Here is a 23220-nt window from a genome sequence, read left to right as displayed (position 1 = left end):
GCCAAGAGGCCCCTTGTTTCCTCTGTGTCCCCAAGCTGCAGAGCTGTTTATATCACCGTTCATGCGCTCAAAAAACGTGTTTTATTCAGCAGGGTGTGCCATTTGATGCAAAAATTACAACCTAATTCTTCACTCCGAGCAGAGAAACTCCGTCAGCATCACTGGCACTGCAGGTAATTTATTAATTAAGAAGCCTGAGCTGCCGATGCTGGAGGAAAGAGCCGGATTTGCAGATTCACGGTGAAGTGATGCTGGGTGAGGTGCTTTGGGGGGGTGGCTGGTGGGACCCCCCATCTGGTGCTCACAGGGGTGGTTTGTGAGCAACCAGCCCCTGGGCACATAGGGGGGGCTGGAATTAAACAGGGAGGTGCGCTGTGGGCTTGAGAATAAATCCCCAAATAGAACAGCTCGGTGCTTTTCCTTCCATGGCAGAAAGCAAAGACGTTTTCCTTTTATTTTTGGCAAAGCGGGGAAACAGGTGGGGGATAAAAATAACCAGGTTTTGAGAACGGGCTTAGCGTTAGTCACTTCCAGCCAGCCTAAGACATATAATTTAATCTTGTGTGTGCGGAGCGCGGGGCAATGGGCCCGCGGTGGTGTGGGGTTGTCTGGCAACAGCCATTTACGACCGTTGGTAATGAGTCATAAGGTAGCGAATCTTGACGAACTGTGATTATCCTCCTGTTTCCCCGCTGGCAAACGCATCTGCATCGTGCAGCTCCAGAGCGGTGAATCATCTGGGCTCTCTGGCTGCTCAGTCAAGACAGAAATGAGTTTATATTATAAACCGCCAACAGTGGAACCGGAGAAGTTGTTAAGTTTGAGGTTTCAGAGGGAAAAATGAGATCACAGGAATTTTCACCGATACTTCCATGATTAATTTGATACTTCCATTACTTCAGTGTCTTTACTGTACTTCTGCAGGCTGTGATACTCAATAATTATTGTTAACAGTACAGCTGCTCTCGCTCTGAATGTGTGGCCAGGAAATTGCGAAAGGGTGATTAAATCACTTCATTTATCTCAGTGCAGGGGGTCAGGATCAGCAACGCAGCCGCTTCCCCCGGCTTGGTGAGGCACAGGGATCTGTACAAACGCTGTTAGTCGCGGATTGTCACAAGGAATCTGACCAGAATTGTTGGTCCAGTCTGTGTTTAAGGTCTAAACCAGCTTTTAGCTTTACTTCTGCCTGAATTTCTTCAAGGAAATGAATTTAATGGATGTTGGAAGGGACACACAAGCAGCCGTAAGTAGCAGATAAACATCACAACACACAAAGCTGTACCGAACATTTATTTGAACTGTCTTTAGGGGAGCATGGAACACATTAGCGGGACGGTGACCTCGCTCTCGAGGGGCTGGCGGTGGCACAGGCAGAGTGGGCTCTGTTGGCACCGCGAAGTTTGGTAGAACCCGAAATCCTGGGGTTTTAGGCACGAAAACATCCACATCCTGTCAATGTAATGAAGCTTCACACCAGGGCATGCATACTCGTGGTTGCTATTCCACGTTTTCTGCTTCCACGTCGCTGTCATCTGTGAGCGGGAAATGGCGCAGGGTTTTCTGAGCGGCGTAGCTGTTGGTTTGCATGGGGCAACCCTGGCCTAGGATGGCCTGGGAAAAGGAAATCACGGGTCAGTAAAAGCGGTGATTAATTTGCATAGTTAATGAGAGCATTATGGCTTTTACAGAAAGCCAAAGCAGCCGGCAACTTCTGCCGTAGCTCCAGACTTTCCTGGGTTTATTGTCTGAGTTTTTTGTCCCTTTTCTGAGGGCAGAGTAGAGCCCAAAAGGGAACATGTAATCCCTGGGTAATTTGTTCTAATCTCCCCCTCAATCTCTGGATTATTAACCCCCAATACTTTAAGGTAATAAAGTATATTTCAACTCACCATCTTCTCCTCCTTAGCGGGAGGGTTGCGCAGGTACCAGCAGAGAGGAGCGTAAGCAATATTGATAGCGCCGATGATGATCATCAGCCAAGGGAACCCAACAGCTCGTACGATCGCACCGCCTGTGGACGGACCTGGTGATTTAAAGGTTGAAAAAAGCTGAGATGACAGAGCAAACGGTGCCGTCCCACTTTGGGGGGGGGTCTGTAAATCCACAGTGAATGCGTTGCAGACTCGGCGCTGCCTGCTTGCAGCGGATGGTGGGTGGAGGAGAGGGAGTAGTAAACCAAGATACACGCTGGGTACGTCACCCTGTGAGTAAGTTCCTCGTACCGATGGCAAAGCCCATGCAGAAGGCGACGTCAGCGATGGCGTAGACGTTGCCGTAGATGGAGGAGTGGCGCAGGTCCACCAGGTGACCCATGGTGGGCATCATGGAGGAGTCCACCATCCCTGCCCAAAGCCAGAGGGACGCGCTGGCTCATCGCGGGGCTCTGTGGGAACCGTGTCGCACAGCCCAGACACCGACTCCTTACCTATGGCAAAGCCCAGCCCCGTGTTGGGGATGATCAGCCCGTAAATATTTGTGGCCAGAGGTACCTTTGAGAGGAGAGAGAGGGGATGTGAGTGAGGCCAGAGGAACTGCATGAAGGTGGAACATCAACCTGTGAAACCGGCACACGTGTCCAACCACTGATTGCTGGACACAAAACCCCATCTCGTTCCTGATCTCTACAGAAAGGTCTCAAAATTGTCTTGTGCTACTTACACACAGGAGACTGATTCCCACCACGGCCATGCCGATGAGGGAGCACAACCACCTGCAAGGAGCCCATGGGTAGCAGAGGGTGGACGTTCTCAGCCCCAGGTGTGATTCATGTGGAAAGCACAGGGCTGGGGTGACCTGAAATCTCTGCTTTCCACTTACCGGCCCATTCTGGTGGCCAGAAGCCCGAAGAGGTTGGTGCCAATGAGGTAGGATACGCTGGCCGGAAGGAACGCCATCCCTGAGGGACAGAGCACAAAAAAGCCTATGTCATCCCTAAGAAAATACAGGGGATTTGCAAAAATGTTCGCTAACTGCCACCCATTTGGGGAATATCGTGAGCCAGGTCTGTCCATGCCCTGTAGAAGGGTGGGGGTCCCTTTCTGAAGACATAGGGAGCCACAGAAATTGCTTTTGGAGGGGGGAAACTGAGGCACAGAGAGGTGCAGTGATTCGCCCACAAGCTCTGGGAGACAACCAGAAGCTCAATGCAGAACTTTTTGTCCCCACTGCTTTAACAAGCTCATCCTGCTCTCCTGTCGTAGTTTCTTCCTCTTCCACCTTTCTCCCCTTGCCGTCTGCTTTTCACTTACTAAATAAAGAGAAATAAAATAACTGCTTAAGTAAAACGCTTAGGGATCATTATGTAGTCCAAATTAAATATTTGCACTGTTTGCTGATCTACCAGTTGTTTATTTTTAATATACTCTCCCACCGACTATAAATAAAACTGATCAGCTCCATTTCACTAAGACAACTTCCTTATTGAAACGCACTGATTTATGTTTAATTTTCTCTCTGTAGCAGCTACAGAGCACTGTTAATCCTGCAGGTTTAGTCCGAGCTCCTCTGGGCTTGTTTTTGCAGAACTACGGGAGTGAGCAAAGCGAAGCATAAAGAAGCCCCTTGAGTTTGCAGCAGCTCGTGAGATGGCTGGCAGGTTCAGCTGTGTCCAGACCCAAACTGCTCTCAAACCTCAGGAACCTGAAAACCTGGTGAATGATTTTGGGGTTTTCTTTGATGTCAACTGACCTCCGGGTCCTGCTAAGTCGCCTCAAAGGTTCAGTGGTGCTGGGAGCGGCCCTGAGGGTGTTTCTCAGCCTGTGACATTGGTGGCCGTCCCTTCTCCCCACTGCCAGCAGCCCTGGGACGCTGCTTTCCCCTCGCCCATCGCAGGCTCTTACCGGGGAGGGTAACTGGATTAGGAGCTCTCCGCCCTCCTGCTCCCAGCCTGCAATTCAATTTGGGATCTAAGTGCAGCCTGCGGCACCCCCCGGGTCATTCCTCAGCCAATTGGGTTTTATAACAATTAGTTTTTATTTTCGTAGCGAACACAATGTTATCTCCATCTCACATTTTCTAGGCAGCTGGTAATTGGCACGTACCATCCCGTCCTGCCTGGGACTCTCTAAATGGCCTCGTTTTACTCAGAGCTGTCTCTGCAAAACCCATCTGGCTGCCAGGATTCCAGCCCAGCACGAGCCCATTATCTGCCCTGCAGAAGATGGGATTCGACAGGCTTCCCGTGCGCGAAACAGCCTTTCTTCCTCCCTTATTGCTCTTGTGGGGAGCCTGATTCTATACAATCTTTTCAATAATAGAGAGAAGCACATTGTCTGGCTGCCACTGAGGACATTTCCAGCTGAAATTGGAGCAACACGCAGCCTGGGATCACTCACTCTGTGCGGGTGAGGATATGTGTTTTCTTTTTTAGAACGATACAAGAGATTATTCAACCCACATTGTGGTGCCAAAGCAGGACCGGTTGTAGCAGAACTGTATCGAGCGTTTGGGAGCGAAGGGCACGAATCACGACACCTACCGAGCTGCCACTTCGGGGAGCACATGGTTTGCATCATCCAGATGGGCAAGGTGGGCTCCAGCATGGCCACCCCCATGTTGGAGAAGCAGAGGGCTCCTGTTGGGAGAGAGAACAGGGGAAGCGCTCCGGTTTAGCCGCTTTCTGCTGCTGTTTCAAGCAGGGCAAGTGAGCCTCTGTATCCGGAGGTGGGTGCTGCCGCCCACCCGTACCTGCAGCCACCAGGATGAAGGGGTCTCGCAGGAGGGTGACCAGCGATGTTCCTCTGGTGCTCTGTGGGGTGGCAAAGGGGGGGAAACATCGGCTGAGATCCCCCTGTGCGCTCGCACCTGTCCCCAGCTCAGCCCTCAGCCCGGGGGAGCTCCCGCTTCAGCCACATCTGCACACATCTGTGCACGCACATCCGTACAAACACACCCGCGCTCACCTCAGGGGAGATCTTGGAGGGCTGCAGAATGCAGAGCTGCAAAGCTGGGGAGAAAACACTGAATTTTAGCTTATTTCTGGAGATGGCATCGCTTCAAGATGCATTTCCCTCTGGCTTTTCCTTCAGCTCGACCCCTTCCATGGGCAGAGCCCCCGGGGACGCTGTGACTGAGTTTGGGGACATGGTTCAAGTGAGCAGAGGGGCAGGGCGGTCCCAGCGCCACTCCTGGGGGATGGAGCAGCAAAACTCCCTGAAGGGGACTGTGTTAGAAGGGCTTTGTCAACCAAATAACAACTGCTCCCCGTCAGGCTGCCAGCTGGAGCACAACAGGAACGAGATGTGGAAAAGAATAGGATGAAAAAAGGAAACTTCATGTGCATGGGACCTGTGTTTCATTTTCCAAAAGCTCTTACATGCTTCATTAAAGATGTCTCGCAGTACATCTAGGCAAAGATGGTACTGTGACTATAATTTAATTAGCTTAATACCTCCCAGTAAAAACGCACATTTCTGCTATCTGGACCTTCCTCTCGTGGCCTGCAGCGGTAACGCAGCCGCGGCACAAGAACAGGAGCACCATTTATGCTGGCAAAGCCCGATTCCTTTGTGGCACAGCGAAGAGGCAGCAGACAAGTGTGCCTTTTACACAGAATTCACAGTTCAAAGCGCTTTGCTGAATGTGCTATTCAAGCCATTAAATCAATCAAGGGGGTTATTAAGTAATGAGGGACTAATTCTTACTGCGTTGCTGTCAGTCAGCTGGTGGTAGGAAACATGTTATTTAGCAATAATAGAATAACCAACGCTGATGATGTTACCCATGTTGTATTAATCTACCTTTTCCATCACACAAGCCCTGAGAGATTCTTCCCAAAACATCTACATTTAAATATTTTCCTGTGACTTTTTTTTGGGGTGGGTTAGATTAAACCATTTGGCTTCTCACCTCCATCCAAGAGAGCCAGGAGCGCCAGGACCAAGAAAGGAGATGATTTCCCCACGAATTCGTACATCAAACTCCCAAAGGGAGCCCCGACTGCAAGGGAAAGGGCCGTGTCACCACGGGCCGTGTCACCACGTGGCCGGGTCACCTTGCTCCGGAGATGACGGCCAGCGGAGCTCTGGAGATGCTGCGAGTGCAAACCCCGCTGGGAAGGAGGATTCCTTACTCAGCACACCCAAGGCCAAGCCTCCCAGCGCGACCCCCATGGCGTTGCCCCTCTCCAGGTCGTCGGTGTAGACGCTGGCCAGCATGCCCAAGCCTGGGGGCAGGAAAAGCAAAGGTGTGGGGCGGCTGGGACCATGGGTTGGGGTTTATCTGCTTTGGGGGGTTTATCTGCTCACCAGGGTGCACCAGCTGCACCCACCTTGCTGGTGCAGCGAGGAGGAGGAGTTTGACACTGAGGAAGGCGCTCGGTGCATCCCTGTGGCTGGTTACTCATAACTGAGCTCAGACAAGTGCAGATAATGCAGAGCCTGTGGTATAACTAAAATGTTTACCTGCGACGGATGAGAAGGAGGAGCCGATGCCTTGGAGGGCTCGGGCGATGAACAGCAAAGTGTAGGAGCCAGCGAATGCAAACACTGCGGGAAAGAGAGAGACGGTGTCAAAACCCCGCAGGAGGTCACAGCGAATCTGCTTGCACCAGTTTGGGTGCTGGGTGCCACTCGTCCTTTCTTGTCACCGATTTCTGAGAGCGGTCACTCTGCTCTCACTCCTCTCTCCTGCACAGGGACGGTGGTGCAGGTACAGCCCAAAGTGTTTTCTCCAGAGCGAAGGACGATACTCACTGACTGTGGAGATGAACATGATGATGAAGCCGATGAACATGGGGATGTGGTATCCTATCCTGGAATGGGAGACAAGAGGAACCGTCTCAGGGAGGATTCCTCGCCCAGCTGCAGAGCTGGCGTCCCTGCGGGCTGGTGAGCGTGTCCTGGACATGGGACGTGCCCGTGAGTGCAGCCCGGGGAGGCACCTGGTGTCTTGGTGCCCTCAAATGATCCTGTAAAGCTCACCCAGGGACACGACTGTTGTTTTACCAACTCATCTGCCCACCCCGAGCGAGCAGAGAGAAGTCGAGCTCCCCTCACCCGTCTGCTAGAGACAAAGACAACCTCGGGGCAGAAAATCTCAACAACATATCCGTAGCAAGGTGGAAATCTTTCTTTGTTTATTTGATGGTTATTGATATTAAACAGCATCTGTCTGCACCTGAGGAGAGCATTAGTGAGGCTTATATTGTACTGTAAACTTACAGGATTTCAGAAAAGGTAAAATTTATGCTTCTTTCAATGCATATATCCTCCCCCTTGCTATTTGACCCCCCAGTTCCTGTGATTCTGTGACTGGAGGGGCTGCACACGCACAGCACAGACCTTCGCTGCTCAGCTCCTGGTATCTCATTAGCAGGCTGGAGCTGCCTGGCCCTAGAGCTGCCCCCAGGACAACCCCAGCTCTCTGACCCACCTGTTGGTCAGGACACCCACGGCTGGGTTGACCACCAGCTGTACCAGAGCCTTGGAGGCGAACAACAGCCCCACGCGGACGTTTTCATTGGCGAGGAACTCCTGGCCCTCCGGGCAACTGCTGGGCTGGGGGGGGCTGCTCCCTGCCCCGCGTTCCAGCTCCGTGGGGCTGCTGGAGCTCAGGATGGACAGCGTGGTGTTGTCAGAATAGGAGAACACGGAGGAGAAAGGAGGAACCTTCAAGGCTGGAGGAGCCAGCTCAGTCCAGGCTGGAACAATGGAGCTGTTGGCTCCTTCGTATTCTGTTGTGTAAAGGAAGGTGGGGACGATCGGTACTGGAAGAAAAGGCAGGGAAGGGATTAATTAGTGGTTTTACTCCATTTTCTGGCTCAGCCTGCAGGTAAACTGAATGATACTGGCCAGATGTTGGTGCCCTTGAAGCTCCCAGCTCCCTCCCCAGGGCTCTCCCTGTGTGTGGATCCTGCCAGCATCGACCGGAGACCAACCGAGGAGCTGAAACCCTGAGGTGCACCCAAAAAATCCAGTGAGAGCCGCACACTGTACCCACGACTGTCAGCAGCATGTTGTCCAGCAGCAGCGCCACGAACACCACCACCAGCACCAGCCTCCGCGACGCCCGTCCCGCTGCCAGACACTGCCAGGGTGTGCCATGGGCACCCGGGGACATGGCGAGGACCTGGAGCTCGGCTGCGTCCTGATCTTCAGGAATGAAGGTCTCCTGGAGCCTTTAAAGAAACCACTCCGGGTTACAGCTTCCCACAGCTTCTCCCTGGAGAAAGCAGCTCCTGAGGTCACTTTGTGTTGGTGTCCTCCAAGGGCTGGGTGCTCTTCTCTAGGAGCTGGGACCACCAGCTTGGGTGGGTTTGGTTTGTTTTGGGTGTTTTGGTTGGAAAAGCCCCTGAAGGTTGAGTCCAAGCATCCGCCACCCCTGGCACTGCCCCATGTCCTGAGAACCTCATGTCCGTCTGTCCAACCCTCCAGGGATGGTGACTCCAGCACTGCTCTGGGCAGCCTGTTCCAATGCCCCACAGCCCTTTGGGGAATAAATTATCCCAAATTTCCAACCTCAACGTCCCCTGGCACAACCTGAAGCCGGTTCCTCTCCTCTTATAATTTGCTGTGAGACCGTGGGTTTATCCAGCCTGCATTTAAAATTGCAGATGGAGCGCTCTAATCCATTTCCATTCTCCTGAGACACCTTGTACCTGCTCCAAGGCATCATTTAAGTCTCCTTCCAAAGACTCAAAGCACAGATCAAGGCAGTAGCTTATCTGCGGTAATCTCTACATGTTTTATTCCATGTTTGTTCTTTGGAGATTAAGTTAGGTCTCAAAGGAAATTCATTTACCTTACATGTCTTTTCATTTGACCTAATTGAAATGTCACGGTGAGATACAGGACTTAAAGCCCAGTATACGTGATTAAGATCAGGGCTTTGGAGGGCTGAGAGGAGATTGCTTGCTCAGTCGCACTGAAAATATCAGTCAGAAGTTTGCACTAAACCAACCAGACAATTAGCGGTTTACTTCCTTAGAGCTCACAGGCACTTCAGAGGGTAAGGGGCAAAATGGATGGAGCTGAGTCCAAGCTGCTGCTCTTTCTAACACTCCTGTGGTTTCCTGACATCCCAGCCGATGCTATTTATCAATTTCTAACAACAACAAAAAAAGCAAACTGTCCAAACCCCCTGTCATTGAATACGAATGCCACACAGGTCACTTAGTGGGGAAACAGGGATGGTTTCTCACTGTGCCCCCAAGTAGCAGCAAAGACCAAATAATAGAATTAATGCAAAAGAAGATAGACACAGATATATATATGCAAAAATTAGGAAGCATAGACAATAAAGACATGTGGATTAATATAACCCTTATATCTCCAGCCGCAAACCCTGTCCCTGTGTCAATGCCAACCTGTTGCGTGGAGCAGAGGAAAGCGAAGTCTTACCCCGGAGCCCATGGTGCTGCGAGGAGGCGGCTGCGGCGGGAGCTGCTGCCTCCGGATTTATGGGTCCCTTTTATCAGGAGAGGAGGTGAGTGTCCCTGTTCCCTGGAGATTTAATTGGAACCTCAAACAAGTGTCGCTCAGCCCTGCAGCTCCCCCTGCGTCAGCGTCAGCGGGACAGGGAGGCGGGAGGGCTGTTCTGCAGGGTTGTGCAGCAGTTTATCTCTCTTTTAACTCTCGCCTGGGGCTGAGCACCGGGGGGCAAGGCTGGCATCATTCAGGGAACTGCGTTTATAAAGAAATATCAAATATAAAATACAAAAAAAAAAATACAAAATATACAGTACAAAATAACTATAAAATATTCTATTCTATTCTTGGACTGATGGTTGTTCTCTTGTTGCCTAATGCTGCTTGTCCTTGGCGCGGCTGATCTCGTTCCAACTGTAGCTCCATGTTTCACATCCTAGGGTAAAACCTGGTGGTTTTTACCAGCCCTGCAGCACCTCAGGGGTCTTTGGTGAATCCCAGACCTCATAGGGTTGTGTTCCCTCCAGACCTGATGTTGTGCCCCTGCTCGCACAGGAGGATGATGGCACCAGGGTGCCCGTCCTGAGCCTTCCCTGTGCGTTTACACTCTCTGTCCTATCTCCAGGGATACAGGGAGATCTCTTGGATTAACAGGGCTGGATGTGAAACTCTGTCCATGCATGGATACTACAAATGCCACGGAAAACGTGATCTCTTTTCTTCCATCATTTCTGTTTTCTTAAACTTTTGACACTTTGCTCTGTGATTTCTTTTTTAAAGCAAAACTGATACCATCACTGATTCAGGATACACAGATTTATCGCAGAGAAAGAAAATAAATCCTAGACATATTCACCCTTTCTCTGTTGGTGCGTAAATCTGCCGTTGAGGCCATTTATCTGGCTTCTGCATGGCCAAAAACCATCGCCAATAACGTGAGATGAGCACATCCTACCGCGGAGTTCCCTGGATGTGCATTAGAGCAGAAACTGAAGCCTTTCAATGTGTTTCATGAGCGAAGAATTGAGTGGCTGGGCCTGGCAGTGACTTTGCAAGGCTCTGCAGAGCAGGCGGGGATGAGCAGTGCAGCACCACCATCTGCCGAGGGACCGCGGCATTGCTCAGCTCGGCCTGAAAAACCTTTCACATTCCCCTTTAGGTGAGGAGAGGCATGTGGGGACTGTTATTGTTATTAATATTGTTGTTGTTGTTATTATTATTATTCCTTTTCTTCTTCTTCTTCTGCTTCCTTCTTCTTCTTCTTCTTCTTCTCTTTCCTCTTCTTCTTCTTCTCTTTTCTCTTCTTCTTCTTCTCTTTCTTCTTTTCTTTCCTGTTCTTCTTCTTCTCTTCTCTTCCCTCTTCTTCTTCTTCTTCTTCTTCTCTTCCCTCTTCTTCTTCTTCTTCTTCTCTTTCCTCTTCTTCTTCTTCTTTCTCTTCTTCTTCTTCCTCTTCTTCTCTTTTTCTTTCATAGGCTCAGGATGCCATCTCATTTGTCATCTCTAAGATTCCAGTGTCGTGTCACTTCTTTTGCAGAGATGACGGACAAACTTACTCACATCTGCTTTGGAAGCATTTCCATGTGTCCGTCAGATTTTCCCAGGCAGTTCTCTTTGAGCTTATTTTTTTTTAGCCATTATAAATATTTACCATGATTTTTTCTTCCAATAACGCTTTTTTCCTTCTTTTCTCTTTTTGCTTGTTTTTTTCTTTTTTTCCCCCTTTTTTCGTTCTTTTCTCTTTTTCCTTTTTCCCCTCTTTTCTCTTTTTCCTTTTTTTCCTTTTTGTTTCTTTTATCTTTTTCCTTTTTCCTTTTTTCCTTCTTTCCTTCTTTTCTCTTTTTCCATTTTTCCTTTTTCCCTTCTTTCCTTCTTTTCTCTTTTTCCTTTTTTTCTTTTTTCCCCTCTTTTCTCTTTTTCCTTTTTTCCTTTTTCCTTCTTTTCTCTTTTTCCTTTTTCCCCTATTTTCTCTTTTTTCCTTTATTTTTTCCTTCTTTTCTCTTTTCCTTCTTTCCTTTTCCCTTCTTTCCCGTTCCCCGCTCCCCTTCACCGCGCCCATCCCGCCCAGCACCCTGGCCAGTTCCAGTTCCAGTTCCAGTTCCAGTTCCAGTTCCAGTTCCAGTTCCAGTTCCAGTTCCAGTTCCAGTTCCAGTTCCCGGTTCTCCCCCTCGGGGCGGGGCCGCGCGGCCGCTCCGCTATTTGAGCGCATGCGCGGCGGGGCCGCTGCCGGTGCGGGCGGAGAAGATGGCGGCGGTGCGCGGGCTGGTGAACGGCGCCGGGCCCGGCGGGCCCCGGGTGCAGGCGGCGGCGCTCACCCGCGATTACCTGTCCCAGCCGCGCCTCAGTGAGTGCGGCCACCGCGGCGGGGGAGGCGGGGGAAGGCGGGGGCGAGGCCGGGTGGGCCGCAGGCTGCGGCCGGGCCCGGCAGCCGCTCTTGAGGCGGGTCCGGGGGCTCCTTGGGCACAGGCCGGGGGTTCATGGGAGGGGGCTGTTAATTGTCCCCGGGGCTGTTAATTGCTCCCGTGGCTGCAGTGCGGCTTTTCAGGCCTGTATCCTCTCTAAACAAATCAGTCAGAACCGGGAGGCTGCTCCCGCTGGGTGACACAGGCCGTGGGGTGTCCTTCGTGAAAAACGAACTGAAAATTACTGTAAACTGCGAGGGGGGGGAAGGTGACGCGGGTTCTGTTCCTTCAAGATGCAGTTGGGAAACGTGGTGAAAAAGGAGAAATGCAGCAGCTTGAAAAAAACCCCTTTATTGCAGTATAGCTGAGGGAAAGCTGAAGTTGTTCGGAGGTGCGTCTTTTCTGGCTTTTTTTTTGCTCTAGGTTGTAATTACACGAGTGACTCTGTGTGAGCAGCGCGAGTGCCGACACGGTGGAACCAGCAGCTTCTCTGAAAATGTCGCTCTGGTTTGAAAGCCAAATCCATCCTCACCGTTCCCACTTCTTGGTGTGGAGCGAAGGCTGCTGGCGAGGCTGGAACCAGGGTGACTTCGTCCTCACCTTGTGTTTTAATGTGCTTTTGGCTTTCGCCCAAACTGACATTGCTCGCAAGCTGTGTATGAATTAAAAAATATATATCAGTTGCTTTAGGTTTGTCACGAAGCTGGCCGATCTCATTGGAAATGGGAATTTTGAGTCAGTAACCAGCTGATTTTGAGGGGAACTGATGCTGATTGACGCCAAGGGGATATTTTGTTGTGGAAAAGCGAGGCGTGACACCGTCTCCTGATTGAGGAAGGAGCGCTCATGAGACAGTCATGGGATGAACCGCTTTGCGAGATCGTGTTTTCCGCTGCTCATGGACAGTGGGGCTGCGAGCACTTGCGGCCCAAGCAGAGTCTTCCTCCTAGCATAAGGTCTGTGTAACCCCCCCTGTGTGAAAGGAGCAGGTCCAGCCTGTGCTGTTGTTTAATTTAGGGACATGTTGTGTCTCAGGGTGTTCGGCAGGATTTTGGCAAGAGGAGAACTGAGAACCACACACCCAGTGACCCTCAAACCTTATCTAAAGCAGTTTTGATTGTTGTCATTTAAGAGATTACATTGCAACAGTTCAAACGGTTTGTTGAAGTGTAAACACGGCGGTGTTGACAGTTGGGACAACGCACAAATGTCACAAACCCGGGCAGGCTGAGCTGGGGGATTCCCCGTGATCTGGTGCCGGTGGAAATTTGGTTCTTTTCTGCTACCACGAGTGCCCATTTCTTTGCTTTGTAGGGTGACCATGAATGAGTGCTGGTGTCTCAAATGGGCGCTGATGTCCTGTCCGGTCTGTCCTGCAGATGGTTCCACTTGCTCATTTTCCCCTCCTGGGGACAAGTGATGGACAGTCACTTCTCCTTGTGACTCTGATAAAGCTTTGACTCAGCGTTGCTTCGCTCTGTGGATCAAGTGACGCTGGGTTGAACTGGGATACTGATGCGCCTTTTTTAGCACTTTTCTGCTGGGCTGATAGAGAAATGAATTCTGGGCACACCATAGCTGAGAAATTGTACGTAGCACTAAGACTTGAGCTGCGGATGGTTAAGATGTGAGCTGTGGCCGTCTATCAGGTGTCTTAAATTAAACCAGAATAATCCAAGAGTGGGAGGAGTTTGGTTAAGCTGTAATTCAGCCTTTTGCAGTAGAGTCCATTCTCCTGTTCTCAGGAGACAGGAAAGGTTTTAGGTTTCCTTTCAGCAGCGTGCCAGAAAGCACAACTTGACTGTGGAAGCTCTGTTCATGAGCTTTTGGGCACAAGATCTGCTGCTTCGCTAAGTCCAGGCTTTCGCGTGGGCTGTTCCAGTGTCATGGAGCTTCTGTGGTTAAAAAAAGAAAGACTCAAAGCTGAGTGTTGGTATTAAGGTCTTCTCACCATTTGTTGGGTATAAACTGCAGTGGCACCTGTTATTACTTCTGTATCACCAATTATGGATGTTTATGGCTGCTTTTTAAAGATCTTGCATCTGTATAATTCCCTTAGCTTAAAATGTCATCTCTACATTGTCCTGGTGTTTCTGTGGCATTGAAATTGTCTCTGCATATAGACTTGAATCAATGCATTTCTGTAACAGACAAAAAGCCAGCAAATTCTGTACCTTAATGTTACTTCAGGTGCATTGCAAGTAGTGGCAAAACATGCCACATAATTCGGTGCCAAATCTTTCATTTAGAACTTGTAATAACCATACAAGTGGTACAGAGCTGAGTCCAGAGTCTGCAACCCCAAGCCTGGTGGTAGGAATTAAACTCGGAGAACTTTACACAAGATATTTGCGAAGGGCTGAGGGAGGACCTGACCTGTGCCTTGCTCTCTTTCAGCTTATAAAACCGTATCAGGTGTGAATGGTCCCCTGGTTATCTTGGATCAAGTGAAGGTAAAAATTCAGATTCTTAATCAATGACATTTTTGAGAAAGGGGTACAAGAAAAGCTAAATCCAGACTTGGGAAAATCATGGGGCCACAACTTTAATACAAGATACGTTTGATTGCTGAGATAAATGAGAATAAGCAAACCGCTGTGAAGTGAAGGAGGGTTGTCAGTGTCCTGAAGAAAGGGAGAGTAGTTTAGGCTGTCGAGGAAGAGAAAAGAAACATTGTTTCAGTTTTGCCAAAATCCCCCCAGTGTTGTGTAAGCGTAAATGTAGAAATGTACATATTTGCTTTGCTCTTGAGGCTTTTCTTGCTCAGAAAGGAAACTACAGTTGGGGCTTCTTTGCAGATTGCTGGCAAATGACTCTTGAAAGCAAGTTACTGGTGCTGTGTACAGGCAAAAGGCAGCTTTTTCTTATTGTCAGACACAGTTTCATGACTGTTCTTCTGGATTTTAAGGCTTTCCACCTTTCTCTCCTCCAGTTTCCCAGATATGCGGAGATCGTCCACCTGACTCTCCCTGATGGCACAAAAAGAAGCGGGCAGGTTCTGGAAGTCAGTGGCTCCAAGGCTGTAGTTCAGGTACAGTTAGGGACAGAAGTGTCCCATTGCAACAGAGAAGTATTTTATTAAACAACGTTTGTCTGAGCCAAATCCGTCCTGTGATGTGTTCTTTTCATACCATAAATAAATCAAAAATCACCTCCTTATTCTGCCTTGCTTTTCTGCTCAGTGGCTGATCAAGTTCCCAAGCTGTGAGGCAGTGTTTTAGTGTGTTACTTTGTAAAGCACAATACTTACTCCTTTCTCCTCTGGTTTTTTTGTTCTTCTGTTGTCTTTACAGGTATTTGAAGGAACTTCAGGTATTGACGCTAAGAAAACCTCTTGTGAGTTTACCGGGGATATTCTTCGAACCCCTGTCTCTGAGGACATGCTTGGTAAGTTCTTGCCTCTTGCTTTGAAGAACGAACAGACTTACCACGTGCTAACATATTTCACAGTAACTTACATTTTGATTTAATTGCTGTTTCCTGTAGGCAGAGTATTTAATGGATCAGGCAAACCCATAGACAGAGGCCCCATTGTTTTGGCTGAGGATTTCCTTGACATATCGGGTAAGTTTTAATCCATTTCTGGCAGGGAATTAAGGACAAATCTGGTGTTTCTGATTTCTCAATGTTGCTGTAGTTTAGGTTTTGAACATAGCATATGACTGCTAGGGGGAGGTTAATCTTATTTTTAAGCATGTGTGTGGCATCAAACTCAGATTTACACAAGTGCAGGATGGTGGGGTAGCAGAAAGTAACTTTTCAGCAATGCTTGGAAGCTGTTCTTTGGGCTCTACAGAGGGCTCAGGTTTGACCAGGCATGGCTGAAGATTCATAGGTCTAACAGTGGGGTTTGCACCTTGTGAGATGAGCACAGAGCACAGATCAATGCTCAGGGCCGGCGGTAGTTTGATCAAACTTCAAACACGTACATGGAATAAACAGTGTTCTCTTAAAAATCTAACAGGTCAGCCGATCAACCCCCAGTGCCGTATCTATCCAGAAGAAATGATTCAGACTGGCATTTCTGCTATTGATGGTATGAACAGCATTGCCAGGGGGCAGAAAATCCCCATATTCTCAGCTGCTGGCTTGCCCCACAATGAAGTGAGTACTCAAAGCAATTCTCTAATCACTTAGCAGGTTGTGTTTCCCTGGGTTTAAAAAGTAAACTCCATTTAATTCTGCTCTGTGTAATAGCATCAAATATACCGATTGAAACTGTTATTTCCCCCAGATTGCAGCTCAGATATGTCGCCAAGCTGGCTTGGTGAAGAAATCCAAAGATGTGATGGACTACAGTGAAGAAAACTTTGCTATCGTGTTTGCTGCTATGGGTGTAAGTCAATATTATGAAAGGAAAATGATGCTTAAGTAATAAATAACCAAATGCTGCAAGTAGCTGAACATCATTCCGTGGAAAGTATGCTGTACTTATGTCTGTCTTAAGTATAAGTCTCATATTTATAACTGAACAGTGCTAAATGGGCCGGCTGAGTAGCTGAAAATCCCAAATAACCAGAAATACTTTAAAAAAAGTGTCTGATCTGGATAAGTTATCTTAAACTGAGAATGTCTAGCCTGGAATTTGTAGAATTAACTCATTCTGGGAATGTAGGGGTGTCTATAATACAGAGAGCTTTGCTTGTGGGTGATTAGACCTTAATATGATGCAAAATGTAGTATGTTAAGATCTGGTCTGGAACTGATGCCTTGATGTTGTCATTTAGGTGAACATGGAAACTGCCCGGTTCTTCAAATCAGACTTTGAGGAAAATGGGTCCATGGACAACGTGTGTCTGTTCCTCAATTTGGCCAATGATCCAACGTAAGTGGTTACACTGTGGTGGTTGGGAAAAGGCTGAGAAGGACAAGTGAACTGGAAGCTGGAACCTCACGGGTGTCCTACCAGGTGTCACTTAGGCTGCCGTTTTGCAGCAAGGTTGAATATGAAATGCTGGAACTCCAGCTGGTGCACGTAGTAGGTGTTCAAGGGGGTTTAAAGTATTTGTGACTTCAGACTGTCACCTTGCAGCCTTCAAGCCCTTGTCATAAACAATTCTATGCTGTTGTGTTTCAGCATTGAACGCATTATCACGCCTCGTCTGGCCCTCACGACAGCAGAGTTCCTGGCGTATCAGTGCGAGAAGCACGTGCTGGTCATCCTGACAGACATGAGCTCCTACGCTGAAGCTCTGCGAGAGGTGCGTGCTTACCCACTCGTGCTGGGTGTCAGCAGAAAGGGCTCAGGGTATGAAGTGAAAATGCTGGCTTCTACTCAAGCTGTTGTAATTAATATGCGTTAGTATATTCTTAAATAGCCGGCGAAGGTTTTAGTTACTCATTTCTTGTCTAGGATAATGTTCAGCTGGCTAAAAGCTCTTGCTTCTGTGATAGCTCAGCTGCTGTGACTGGTGGCATTCAGCAGTTTGATATAGTTTTGGATTTGCCTTGGCATCTTGTCTTGTCCCACATGGTTGTGGTGACATTTCTTTTAACAGGGATTTGTGTGGCTGTATTTTGGTATCGCCTGCAGGAAGAAATACTTTAGGTTGCTGGTGTAGCTTAATCAGGGGAGATAGTGGGTCTGTACGAGTGATTTGACTCTCTGGAAATGTTTTTTCTGGCTCTCCTCAGGTCTCAGCAGCTCGAGAGGAGGTACCTGGCCGCCGGGGCTTCCCTGGCTACATGTACACGGACTTGGCCACTATATACGAGCGTGCTGGGCGTGTGGAAGGCAGGAATGGTTCCATTACTCAGATTCCTATTCTTACCATGCCCAATGATGGTGAGTTATTTTCAAGTGTTTTTAACAAATGGCACTTTAAAGGACCCTTTTAGAGCAACCTGCCATATTACAGCTCAGTGATATCTGCGGGTACTAACTGATGGCGTTTTACTTTAGGACTCATTTATCTGCGAAAAGCCACTGCGTCAGTGCTAGAATGGATATAAAAGGGCTGAAAACTGTCAAACCACTTTTTTTCTGCAGATATTACTCATCCTATCCCTGACTTGACTGGATACATCACTGAGGGCCAAATCTATGTGGACAGGCAGCTGCATAACAGACAGGTGTGTGCTACACCGGTTAGAACAAATTTGAAGATGCCTCTGTTCTTTTTGAAATACTGATGTTGAAATTCTTGGATGTATTTTTCCTCCAGATTTACCCACCTATTAATGTCTTGCCCTCCTTGTCTCGACTGATGAAGTCGGCTATCGGAGAGGGTATGACCAGGAAGGATCACGCAGATGTATCCAACCAACTGGTATGTAAAAACAGTCATACACCAGTCATATACCTTGCGCTAAACAGCCAGTAATGGGTGTGCCAAACACTGCAATCCAGAACACTCCAGAGGCCGCTTTAAAACATCAGCTGAGTGTCTAGTGAGACACTTTAGGTTTGAACAGAAACGGTTACGTGGATGCTGGAGGTAAAAGCACTTGTTTCCATCCCCTCCAGTATGCCTGCTATGCCATCGGGAAGGATGTCCAGGCTATGAAGGCGGTGGTTGGTGAGGAGGCTCTTACCTCAGATGATCTTCTTTATCTGGAGTTTCTGCAGAAGTTTGAGAAGAACTTCATTGCTCAGGGTAAGTGTCTGTTCCAGGCACATCACAGCGTGTGTTAACACCTATAGAACAGCTTGTTCTCAGCTCTGCTGGGTAATGAGACGCTTTCCTGCTCAGTGTTTCAGTCTGTGGTTGCTTTCTGCAGGTCCTTACGAAAACCGCACTGTTTACGAGACCTTGGACATTGGCTGGCAGCTTTTGCGAATCTTCCCCAAGGAGATGTTGAAGAGAATTCCTCAGACGACACTGGCCGAGTTCTATCCTCGAGATTCGACTGCGAAACACTAGCCACAGCTTCATCTCTAACTCCTTGCTCTGTGAAATGCTGTTTGTTTTCTTTCTTCATGTGTTGGTGTTTACTCGTTACCCTTACAATTAAAACCAGGAGTAGGTGACATTTGTGCCAGTGTTCCCATGTACACTGATACCAGTTTTTAAAATATCCCTTCTTCCAAAGCCTGGATCTTCAGGAAAATACTTAAGCCAGCTCTTATGAATGTGCAATAGCTACCCTAGAGTTTGGTTTTTGAACTGGACCTTTTGTAAGCATGTTGAGGGGATGTCCAAGATTACCAGAAATTGTGAATCTTTACTTTCGAAGCAGGAGCACGTGGTTCAGAAAACACGAAAGAGCAAATGTGACTTCTTTGTCCAAAGCATCTGCTCGATCTGATTGCATGCAGTCGCTGTGCTGCTGGTCGAACAGATGGCAACGCTGCTCTCCTGCTCCTGTGCCTGAAGATCAGGCCAATATGTGGAAAACCCTGTGCATGACAACGTACTGTTCTGAAAAATGCAAGTCTCACTTGTTTTTGAACTGTGGCTTAAGATCCTTAAAGGTGTGTGTGATCTGAGGACACTAGCAGGCAGGCCGGGGCTTTTCCACAAGCCAGTGGGTTACTACCTGAAGGTAGCATGATAAGGCTTAATTACAGAGTTAAAGGTTTCGAACTCAAGTTTGCAGAATAAGTTTCCTATTTGTCCTTTTTTCTTTGAATTCTGAAAGTTCCAGAACCACAAACCAGCAGCTGAAGCGTTCTGAGATCAGCTGTGTCCCCGTGGCCAGAGCTGCAGGTCCTTCAAGGCTTTGTGCTGCTACTGAAGGGGATTATGGATGTGCAAAAACCTCCGCTACCTGACGCAGTTGTACTGGTGGGAGATCAGCTTTGAAAGCGTCTTTTGCCGAGGGATGCAACGGGAGAAAGCAACAATGTGTGAACGGATGTTTTGAATTCTGTTCCAAAGCACGTGTGGGCGGCCCTGGGTCCCCAGGGTGGCACTGGGTCCCCAGCCGCCTTTGGAGCTGTGCTGTTTTGCACCCCAGGAGCGGATTTGACCAGCCAGGGGAGCTCGACATTCTCGAACACTGCACGCTTGGCTCGTCACTTCAGCCTTGGGCTTGTGTTTTTTCAGCCTGGTTCAGGCGCAGCTCCGAGCCCAGTGCTGGCAGGCTTGCTCGCTGCTTTTCCAGGTGTGATGTAGTCTAAGCTTTGGTCTGGCTAACCAAAGCATGTTGCACCTCTCAAAACGCCTTCAGTGCTTGTCTAGGAAGGTGCTAAGATGACTCGAATGATCGTGTGCTAATTCCAGCTTGCCCTGACGTCTTCTCTGTGCAGTTCTTTCTATAGTTTGTTCTGTGTTCTCTGTAAGTTGGACGCAATAGCAACTTTATTCCAGTGCATTCCACCCTAAACCTGTGTCAAGTCTATTTTTCTTGAGGTGTAGGATTGGGAGTGTTGGCATGAGAGTACTTTAATGTAGAGAATATCTAAATAAATTAAATATGGAAAGTGTTGAACAAAATGGAAGCTCTTGTGATTCTGTGGTTGACAGCTTCAGGTCTTTCAGCAGCAACCGAGATGTCCTTTGTCACCGGGGATCCTGTTCATGTGAATTAAAAAGCACCTGGCATGGATGGGGGAACTTTAAAAAGCAAACAAACAAAACCAACACACCAAAAAAACCCAGAAGAACAAAAAACCTCTCATCTAAATATGCAAGCTGGTTCCTGCAATATGTTTTTCACCAGGAGAGACACTAAGTTACAAATCTTATGCGCTCAGTGTTAGTAATGGCTTTGATTGTTTTACAGGGCTTGAAAGAGGGTTCATTTAGTGTGGGGGAAGAAAAGGAGGATCTAATAAGCTAAAGACACACCTGATGGCTTAAAAAAAGTTGGGCCAAGTGCTTTTGACTCTTTCTGCCCATTTACCCCCTCAGTTACAGCAAGAGAATAACTCTGTGGACAGATGACAGCTCAGTAATGCAGGTTTGAAAACACAAGAGGAGAAATTCCAAAGTCCGGTGAACTCCTGAACCCCCTCAGCAGGTGCTGGGGTTTGGGGACAAAGGTTGAAGGAATTTCTGCGGTTGTTTAGGCAGAACTGTTTCGGAAACTCGGTTCCCCTGCAAGCAGCAGCGCGTCCCTGGGCGCTGCCGAGCTTGGTCGGATGCTGCTCACTGCAAATGTGCTGAGTTTTTGAACAGTGCTGGTGAGGAACAGGGGTCAGGCTGGCGCTGGTTTGCAAAGTCAAGGAAAAAGGTGCTTATAAAAAGGCCCAGCCTGCTGAGGGTCTTCAGCTCTTATTTGGGGGTGTTAATTTAGGTTTATGTGCTGCTTAAACCTCGGGCTGCTGGTTCTGTGAGGCATCTGTGTCAGCAGGCAGCTCCCGACACGGCGCTGGGCCGGGCGCTGAACAAACAGCTCGATGTGACACGGCGTGGAGACAGCAGGTACCGTGCTCAATGGGACGTGCTGCCCTCCCAGCTGCCGCCTTCCTGCATTTACACTCTGTTTGCTTTCCCTTCTTCTTTTTTCCCTGGTAATGACTAATGAGGATGCCTGGGGGTCTTATCCCCTTTGCCAACTGATGTCAGCCAGTCGGGTCCCCCCGCAAAGCACACGCCAGCTGTCGGCTCATTTCGGAGGGGAGGAGAACAAATATCCGACACGTTTCCCCCCACCCTGCCCCTTGGGTTTTCGGTTGGGACTGGCAGATGCGAGGCAGGGGAGCAGGCTGGTGGGGAGAGCTGCTGCAGCTTATTTGCACATCAAAAGCAGCTTTTGCCTCCGACCCTCTATCACCCTGCGAGCAAGGGGTGGCTCCATTTAATTGCTCTTTCAAAGGCAGCCCTGGTCTGGTCTCTGCTGAGATTTTAGGTCTGACTTTGCCCCCCCACCCCCCATAGACAGAAACTGATGCAGCGGCACCGGGTGGTTAAAAGATGCAAATCAGCTTTTCTCCGTCTTGAAGCTGATTTGCATGCGCTGATTAGTTCAACAACTAATTCCAAGTCCTTCTGCTTGAGGCCGGTTGGCACTCGGGCAGCTGGACTAGAGCTGACACCAAGCGGGGGACCCCAGTGATGCGGTGAGGGGGTGCAGGTGCTCTTGCTTTGCCCCCATCACCTGGGCCGATGTGTCCCTCATGCTCAGATGTTTCCTCAGCCTGGGAGCCCCAACACGCACCGATGTCATTGCTTTCACGTCCCAGCCACCCCAGGGGAAGCACTGGGCATCACAAGGGAATGGTTTTACCCCGGTATTATCAGGGATTTCTGCTCCTTCCCAAATGTGCCTCCCCTTGGGCACGAAGCAGGGGTGGCAGCAGGGATGGAGCTGCCATGGCTTGTCCCACAGCATCCTAAGGCCAGACTGTGCTGCTGGGTGTGCGCCGGGGTGGTCCCACCGCCCCATTGCTGCTGCTGCCTGGGGTGAAGGATGCTCTGAGCCCCACCTGGGGGAGGACACAGCTTTTCCTCATCAGCAGCTTCATCAGGGGTGTTGGTGGAAAAGGGGTGGGACCCTCACCTGGTTTAATGGGAGAAGCAGCCCAGAGCTGGAGGTTTGGTTTTTCAGTGTCCTGGGCATTGCCAAGAAGCCATCCCTGCGGTGTGTGTGCCCTGGGGATGCTGGACCTGTCTGGATTCCTCTGCTGTTGCTGCAACCTCTGCGGGACAGGGATGTCCTCAGGATAAAAGCCGCCTTGGGGCTTCTCCTTGATGCCCCTTCAACCCAGGTATGCAGACTGGGGAGGGCTCTGCCGACTGGCAGCACCTGCACTGGGGCAGGCGATGGTCCGAGGGGATCTGTAACACAGGATGCTGCTCAGAAGAGCCCTCGCGTGTGGTTTTCCATCCCCTTCCTCCTCAGCGGTTTTCAAAGGCTCTAAAAACAAACTTCCCTTGTGCCTGGGGCAGCAGGGGCAAAGCCAAGCTCTCCCTGGAAAGCGTTGGTGTGGGGTGCCCTTCTGGGGGACACAGAACAGCCTGTGCAAGGCATGGGCCCGCACGTGGGGCACCGTGCTGGATAAGTCAGGGCAAACAGTATTTTCTGCAATTTGAGTGTTTTCCCCTTATTTTCTGTCCCCCAACCTCCCTCTTTATCTCCCCCTGTGCTGCTGAGACTTGCGAAACCACCAGATCCGTGCAGTGCGAACAGGCTCCGAGTCGATTTGTTTTGGAGGAAAACAGCTTAGATAGCCAAAACACGGCCTTGTCTTTCATTGAGGGCTTTTTGGTGTCTCTCTCCTCTGTAATTGTTTTCTCTACTGGCTGGACCTGCCCGCTCTGGGACAGTGGGTTGGGATGAAAATCAGTGTCACCCACAGAGCTGGGGGTGAAACCCGCGGGGTGCGGGATCGGGGGGATTATCTGCTCCGTTCTGATGCTCCCGTGTGGCCGCTTTTCCATGCGGGGGTTGTTATCCCAGCTGCACGGCGCAGATAACGCCGCTCGCCCACGCAGCAAAGCGCTCGCGGGGCTGGGAACAACCAGGGCCAGGTGGAAAGATGTCCCGGGGGGACCCTGGTGTGCGCGATAAGTGGTTTGTGGCTTGGGGGGGGGTGTGAAGCATTGTCCTGCATTGCTGCTCACCAG

The 23220-nt window shown here is 49.5% G+C and overlaps 2 protein-coding genes and 1 long non-coding RNA gene across 5 annotated transcripts; 2 read left to right on the top strand and 1 right to left on the bottom strand.

Annotated features, from left to right (window-relative positions):
- Window positions 1–867: 867 nt before the first annotated feature.
- SLC18A1 (solute carrier family 18 member A1) lies at window positions 868–9547 on the bottom strand. Of its 3 annotated transcripts, XM_065856639.2 has the most exons (16): window positions 9342–9546; window positions 7938–8119; window positions 7375–7708; window positions 6696–6754; window positions 6405–6488; window positions 6074–6166; window positions 5851–5940; window positions 4905–4948; window positions 4690–4750; window positions 4481–4576; window positions 2821–2899; window positions 2662–2713; window positions 2429–2492; window positions 2226–2345; window positions 1893–2026; window positions 868–1614 (listed from the first exon to the last, which is right to left on the bottom strand). In XM_065856639.2, exons 2-16 carry the CDS (start codon window positions 8059–8061, stop codon window positions 1501–1503), a joined length of 1548 nt encoding a protein of 515 aa, XP_065712711.1. In that variant the 5' UTR covers window positions 8062–8119; window positions 9342–9546; the 3' UTR covers window positions 868–1500. The 3 variants fall into 3 exon arrangements, with proteins under 3 accessions (XP_065712711.1, XP_071655547.1, XP_071655548.1); XM_071799446.1 differs by lacking the exon at window positions 7938–8119 and having other exon boundaries at window positions 9308–9547; XM_071799447.1 differs by lacking the exon at window positions 6074–6166 and having other exon boundaries at window positions 9342–9547.
- Window positions 8068–11474, top strand: LOC139825666 (uncharacterized). The gene is made up of 3 exons (XR_011735881.1): window positions 8068–8251; window positions 9277–9426; window positions 11434–11474. It is a non-coding gene; the product is annotated as an uncharacterized lncRNA (long non-coding RNA).
- Window positions 11475–11582: 108 nt separating this feature from the next.
- ATP6V1B2 (ATPase H+ transporting V1 subunit B2) lies at window positions 11583–20145 on the top strand. Its single transcript, XM_065856704.2, has 14 exons — window positions 11583–11709; window positions 14165–14220; window positions 14700–14798; window positions 15061–15154; window positions 15254–15331; window positions 15732–15871; window positions 16002–16103; window positions 16495–16592; window positions 16845–16968; window positions 17402–17552; window positions 17757–17839; window positions 17932–18036; window positions 18234–18363; window positions 18488–20145. The coding sequence occupies exons 1-14, from the start codon at window positions 11610–11612 to the stop codon at window positions 18628–18630; spliced, it is 1503 nt and encodes a 500-aa protein (XP_065712776.1). The 5' UTR covers window positions 11583–11609; the 3' UTR covers window positions 18631–20145.
- The last annotated feature ends 3075 nt before the right edge of the window (window positions 20146–23220 follow it).

This window comes from Patagioenas fasciata, chromosome 26 (assembly GCF_037038585.1).
Source record: "Patagioenas fasciata isolate bPatFas1 chromosome 26, bPatFas1.hap1, whole genome shotgun sequence".
In the NCBI taxonomy this organism is placed as follows: Eukaryota; Metazoa; Chordata; class Aves; order Columbiformes; family Columbidae; genus Patagioenas; species Patagioenas fasciata.
Note: the sequence above shows the minus strand (reverse complement) of the source record. Positions and strands in the feature narration are given on the sequence as shown.

Excerpts from the sequence above, each read along its gene's own strand:
- SLC18A1 (XM_065856639.2), bottom strand. The coding sequence starts at position 8,061 with ATGTCCCCGGGTGCCCATGGCACACCCTGGCAGTGTCTGGCAGCGGGA. Across the intron at positions 4,949-5,850 it reads CCTGGCTCTCTTGGATGGAG|CTTTGCAGCTCTGCATTCTG; the intron begins GTGAGAAGCCAA and ends TTTTCTCCCCAG. Across the intron at positions 4,751-4,904 it reads CCTCCAAGATCTCCCCTGAG|AGCACCAGAGGAACATCGCT; the intron begins GTGAGCGCGGGT and ends GCCACCCCACAG.
- ATP6V1B2 (XM_065856704.2), top strand. The coding sequence starts at position 11,610 with ATGGCGGCGGTGCGCGGGCTGGTGAACGGCGCCGGGCCCGGCGGGCCC. Across the intron at positions 14,221-14,699 it reads TTATCTTGGATCAAGTGAAG|TTTCCCAGATATGCGGAGAT; the intron begins GTAAAAATTCAG and ends TCTCTCCTCCAG. Across the intron at positions 15,332-15,731 it reads GGATTTCCTTGACATATCGG|GTCAGCCGATCAACCCCCAG; the intron begins GTAAGTTTTAAT and ends AAAATCTAACAG.